The sequence below is a fragment of the Lipotes vexillifer genome, unplaced genomic scaffold, assembly GCF_000442215.2.
Source record: "Lipotes vexillifer unplaced genomic scaffold, Lipotes_vexillifer_v1.1 scaffold1785, whole genome shotgun sequence".
Lineage (NCBI taxonomy): Eukaryota > Metazoa > Chordata > Mammalia > Artiodactyla > Lipotidae > Lipotes > Lipotes vexillifer.
The window spans coordinates 51,376-56,385 of NW_006785388.1; the positions used below are offsets into that span (position 1 = coordinate 51,376).

Here is a 5,010-nt window from a genome sequence, read left to right on the forward strand (position 1 = left end):
CTTCCGATCTTGTATGTTTTGTTGCAGCCACTGAAGATCTTGGTGTCGCCATGGGCCGCCGCCCCGCCCGCTGGTGAGTGCCTGTTTCGCTGCTGGGAAAGAGGGGGGAGAATTTCATTTGGCTACTAAAAGCAACCGTGGGTGGGGTCTCCCTAGTGCGGCTTTCGTGTCCTGGGAACGGACCCCGCGTATTCCCCAAGAACTTGCAGGTCGCTTTAGGTCTTTGTACCATTTGGTTTTATAAATTCATGCTGGTGTTTACCGCTTCCCCCTTTTCGTTGGAGTGCCCGGTTGACCCAGGTCTGCATATGTTAGCCCCATTTTAGGGATACAAGCGACGTCCGCCTTGCATCCCGCCTTCAGAGCTGAAAAGTCGCTTGCTTTTTAGGTTCGGTGCCCTCAGGGCCTTTGTGTGCCATCCCCATCTTATTTCCAGGCGACGAGCCGTGTGGGCTCCTTGGTCGCCAAGGGCAGTCCCAGAAAAGCGTGTTCAGCCGCCTCGTGTGCCCTTCAGGGGGCGCCCATCACGAGGCTTGGAGGCCGACCTAATGCCACGTGCCCAAAGGACTTTAGGTGGATGGCATGAAGTGTGTTACTCTTCGCGATATTTGAACTGAGAAAGTCCGTTTCAGGATGTTAGCCTTATAGGAAGTTGAAAACACAACAGAGCATAGAGGGTGTTTTGTTTTGTTTTTTTACTTTTATAATCTCCTAGCATTGGTGTCCTAACTTCTGGCCACATCTTGTTTTAGCACCAATTTCTAGGAATGGAGACCAAGCTTAGAGATGACATGTGTCATCTCCCCCTCTCCCAACGCCCCTTTGGTCGTAGATTGAGGAAGAACTCAAAGTGCCTATTGTGGAGTTCACTTGTGAATCCCTGCTAACTTGGGTTCCTCCCCTTCCCCGCAGTTACCGGTATTGTAAGAACAAGCCATACCCAAAGTCTCGCTTCTGCCGAGGTGTCCCTGGTAAGTGGTGGGAAAGCCCCCAAACTGGTTTGGCTGCACTGACCCAGTTGCTATGGCACACACACACTAACCAGATTTTTTTTCTAGATGCTAAGATCCGCATCTTTGACCTGGGGCGGAAGAAGGCAAAAGTGGATGAGTTCCCACTCTGTGGCCACATGGTGTCGGATGAATATGAGCAGCTCTCCTCTGAAGGTGAGGCAGGTTTCCTTGCTCACCATTCCTGGTCCCTTGTATGTGCTCCCCCGGCCAGACCTAGAGCTCACTGCACTGGAATTATCAGGTCATTAATTACGAGCAGCCAGTCATGAGCCTCTTTACTAAACTCCCCCAGCCAATACAGGTGTTCCCAGAGAGCCATGGTAAGTGCTTCTGTGCCATTTTGTCTCACTCTGCTGCCTCCCCCACCCCAATAGCCCTGGAGGCTGCCCGTATTTGTGCCAACAAGTACATGGTGAAAAGCTGCGGCAAAGATGGTTTTCACATCCGAGTGCGGCTCCACCCCTTCCATGTCATCCGCATCAACAAGATGTTGTCCTGTGCTGGAGCTGATAGGTGAGCTGGGTCCTGAGACTCCTGGCCTTTTCAGATGTTCTCCCATATCTTAAAGCCTGGGCTTGATTATTTTTTTTCATCAGTCAGGGCAAAGAGGTGGCCTCACAAAGACTCAACCAACCATAGCAAAGCCAGGCCAAAGGGCTAGCAAGTGGACTTCAGTGGGCAGTCCCAGAGACAAACACAAAAGGCGTCATGGCTCTGGGAAACAGGTAGAGGGAGGTGCTTCTGCCAGAGGAGCTCCTCTTTGAGCCTAATGACATGACCTGCAGGCAGGCAGGTTGCTGGCGTGGTCACAGGTTGGATGGCTTTCAGATGAGCCCAGTAGCACCTTGCAGGGATTCTAGCTAGTCTGTTTTGGGGTTCTCTGTGTTCTTTGCAGCCAGTTAAGCCGACTGTGCTCTTTTCCCCATGGGGGCCCGGTGCGCAATGGCTGCAAACAGCAGCCTCCTCGGTAGTGTATGCAGCCTGTTGCCTGTATCGGTTGCCCTAAGGGACCTTGGAGACAGCCCTTTCCAGTGGACATTAATGATTGGCATGCTGTCCCCAATCTAGGCTCCAGACAGGTATGCGTGGTGCCTTTGGAAAGCCCCAGGGCACAGTGGCCAGGGTCCACATTGGCCAGGTCATAATGTCCATCCGCACCAAGCTGCAGAACAAGGAGCATGTGATTGAGGCCCTCCGCAGGGCCAAGTTCAAGTTCCCTGGCCGCCAGAAGGTATGTAGTGCTACAGCCTTGTTCTCACCTTTCCCTGCTCCTGTCCCCAGGCCTCCTGACTCAGCTGTTTCTGTCTCTCTCTAGATCCACATCTCCAAGAAGTGGGGATTTACTAAGTTTAATGCAGATGAGTTTGAAAACATGGTGGCAGAAAAGCGGCTCATTCCAGATGGCTGTGGGGTCAAGTACATCCCTAATCGTGGCCCCCTGGACAAATGGCGGGCCCTGCACTCGTGAGAGCCTTGGCGCTGCCCCCTCCCTACCTATGCCCACCAATAAACTCTACTTTCTTTTCCCTGTCTTTGCATCTGGATTCATGGCGGGTGGGGAGCCTCTGGGAGTCCTAGGGTTGCTGTCCCCTCTCTTCAGAAAAAGGCTGACAACTAAGCTGGCCAGTTGGCACTTAGCAGGGCCAGCACCGGGACCAGTACTTGGACCTGCCTTAGATCCCAGGCAGTAGGTTCACAAGTCCCCCTGCATGTGCATGGAGCACTTCCTTAGTAAAGCACCCACCCTGGGTGATGGAAAGTGGTCTCAGGCAGCTGTGGAAGCTCTTCCCCAAGGGTCCCAGACCAGGACAGGAACATTGTTGGACATGGGGAGGAAGGAAGCAGACCAGACATGGTTCTGGCTGTATTTTCACCAATTACCCCTGGAGTAAACATTTGTCCTGGGCCTAACCACATTTCCCTGTCTACAGAGTTGAGAAATCTCATCACCCCACCCCATCCTAAGCCTAACCCACTACCCCTTATAGGGCCTCACTCCCAGGGCCCTTTACTCCTGATATCAAGCTCCTATGGCTGAGATAGGGCTTGGCTACAAGAGACCTTTGGGCAAATAGTGTGCAGTGCCCTCTGGCCCAGGGGATCCTGGTGTGCTATCTGACACCAACTGCCAGGGCCACCCTGCTGTAAGAGCAGCTGAGTCCCAGAGCTCTGCTAGGTGGGGTGGCCTGGGGCTGTGAGCCCAGGAGAAGAGGACCCTAAAGGGATTTGGTTCCAGAGCCCAGCATAGTAGCCAGAGAGCCTTGCTGCAGTCTGGCTGTGACTGCATGCAGCAGTCGGACCCTGAGAGGCCTCTGGCATTTTGTAATCCTTAGCAACTGCCATTTCTAAAGTTTAAAACTACCTTTTAACCTAAAGTTGATGCTTTTAAATCATAAAAACATAACTTGCACTTAAACGGCTCTGATGTCCTGCTAGCCGTCTTTAATGAGCTGTTTTCTGGGAAATGGAGCTGGGGAAGGAGGGGTTCTGTGATAACACCAAGTGGGGTCATTGTTACTTGGCTGTAGTATCCTGTATCCCTTTCCCCTGGGGGATCACATAGTCACACAGTAGCTACTATGGTTTACACAGTAACTTTTTTGTAGATACTATAAGTGGTTTATGTAGATGCTTTGTGTGCACTTGTAGGGTAGGTAACCAGCCTCAGAGGTGTCAGGGCAGCTAGCTGGGTTACACTGAACTTAAACACTTCCTGTTGACTACTTACCCTGTGTGTGTGTGTGTGTGTGTGAACTGTTTAGCTCCGTCCCTGTATCTAGTGGGGTCTTGCTTCATGTGAGTCCCGCGTATGATAAAGCTGACCCTTTGCCACGTCTGCTACACACATGTAATATCCCTGCAATCGCTTTCTGTTCTCAGCGTGTATGGTCTTGTCATACAATAAATATTTATTTATTTGGCTGCATCGGGGTCTTAGTTGTGACACGTGGGATCTTCAATGCAGCATGGGGGATTTTCATTCCCCAACCCCAGCCCTGGAGCCTGCCTTTTGTCCTCACTCCTGACACTGCCTGGGCTTAGAGTGGCGTGGCTCCAGCCTCAGGGCCCCTGCCTTCCTCTTCCACATTCTCGTGCCAAGCACAGGCCCAACCAAAGAACACAAGCCAAAGCAAAGGCACATAGAGGAGTGGCAGGGCAGGATAGAAGGGGGGCGGGGGTTTGAGTCCAGAAAACGGCATAGTCCGTGCATCTGTGGGCAGCTGGCATGTGGTGGCTTCAGGCCACCAGGCCCAGCTGGGGGGACAGGAGCAGCAGCAGTGACAGTAACAGAGTGGCCAGGCTGAGGGGCTGGGCCCCGTGCACCGCATAGCTCAGCTCCACCTCCACGGGGTAGTGATCGCTGATGTTGAGGGCCTGGGGGTGGGCAGCGGGACAAAGCATCAGTCTCGGGGCCTAGGGGCTTCCCCATGAGCCCGTTCCTGCCTCACCCCTTTACCTCCTCCTCGGTGAGCCCAAAGCTCTGGGGGAAGTCAAAGGCGGCTGCGCCGCGCAGCATGCTCTGGAGATGCTCCCCGTGTAGCACTATGCGGTCGTAGGTGCAGTGGGTGCTGGCCCGCACTGTGGTGTCCACGCCATCAGGGATGGCCCAGTGGAAGCCAGCCTGAGTCCGAAGGACTAGGTCATCCAGGCGCTTTTTGGTCAGCGAAGCACAGTCAGCGTTGAAGTCCCCAAGCAGGATCACGTCCTGGAGAGGGAAGCAGCAGTTGGGCCTGGCCACCTGGCCATCCTATCCGCCTCCCTCCCATACAATTGGCCCGGCCCTACCTCGCTCTGCCAGCGCTGGGAGGCATCCAGAAACACGTGGTACAGGGCGTTGAGCTCCGTCTCTACGGCCTTCGGCGTGGTGTGCAGTGAGACCAGCACCAGGCTGGGAAGGACTGCAAGGCCCCGGGGACAGAGGGCTCCCAGTCACTCCTGGCCCTCCTCTGCCCAGTCCCCCCCAAGGCCCCGTAGAACCCACCAGACCCCCATTCCT

The 5,010-nt window shown here is 54.2% G+C and overlaps 2 protein-coding genes across 3 annotated transcripts in view; one reads left to right on the top strand and one right to left on the bottom strand.

Annotated features, from left to right (window-relative positions):
- Positions 1–6: 6 nt before the first annotated feature.
- RPL10 (ribosomal protein L10) lies at positions 7–2,541 on the top strand. Of its 2 annotated transcripts, XM_007457430.1 has the most exons (6): positions 7–73; positions 913–971; positions 1,059–1,166; positions 1,388–1,526; positions 2,082–2,244; positions 2,329–2,541. In XM_007457430.1, exons 1-6 carry the CDS (start codon positions 51–53, stop codon positions 2,479–2,481), a joined length of 645 nt encoding a protein of 214 aa, XP_007457492.1. In that variant the 5' UTR covers positions 7–50; the 3' UTR covers positions 2,482–2,541. The 2 variants fall into 2 exon arrangements, with proteins under 2 accessions (XP_007457492.1, XP_007457493.1); XM_007457431.1 differs by lacking the exon at positions 1,059–1,166 and having other exon boundaries at positions 51–73; positions 2,329–2,481.
- Positions 2,542–4,250: 1,709 nt separating this feature from the next.
- Positions 4,251–5,010, bottom strand: part of DNASE1L1 (deoxyribonuclease 1 like 1) — a 5,095-nt gene continuing 4,335 nt past the window's right edge. The window contains exons 8-10 of the mRNA XM_007457450.1: positions 4,800–4,912; positions 4,471–4,719; positions 4,251–4,388 (exon numbers count right to left, since the gene is read on the bottom strand). Coding sequence (XP_007457512.1) covers positions 4,251–4,388; positions 4,471–4,719; positions 4,800–4,912 — 500 coding nt within the window. The remainder of the gene's footprint in view (positions 4,389–4,470; positions 4,720–4,799; positions 4,913–5,010) is intronic.

What these genes read in the sequence shown, in the direction of transcription:
- RPL10 (XM_007457430.1), top strand. Translation starts at nt 51, where the DNA reads ATGGGCCGCCGCCCCGCCCGCTG. An exon ending in TCCTGTGCTGGAGCTGATAG is followed by an intron (nt 1,527 to 2,081) that starts GTGAGCTGGGTC and finishes TCCCCAATCTAG; the next exon opens with GCTCCAGACAGGTATGCGTG. An exon ending in AGTTCCCTGGCCGCCAGAAG is followed by an intron (nt 2,245 to 2,328) that starts GTATGTAGTGCT and finishes GTCTCTCTCTAG; the next exon opens with ATCCACATCTCCAAGAAGTG.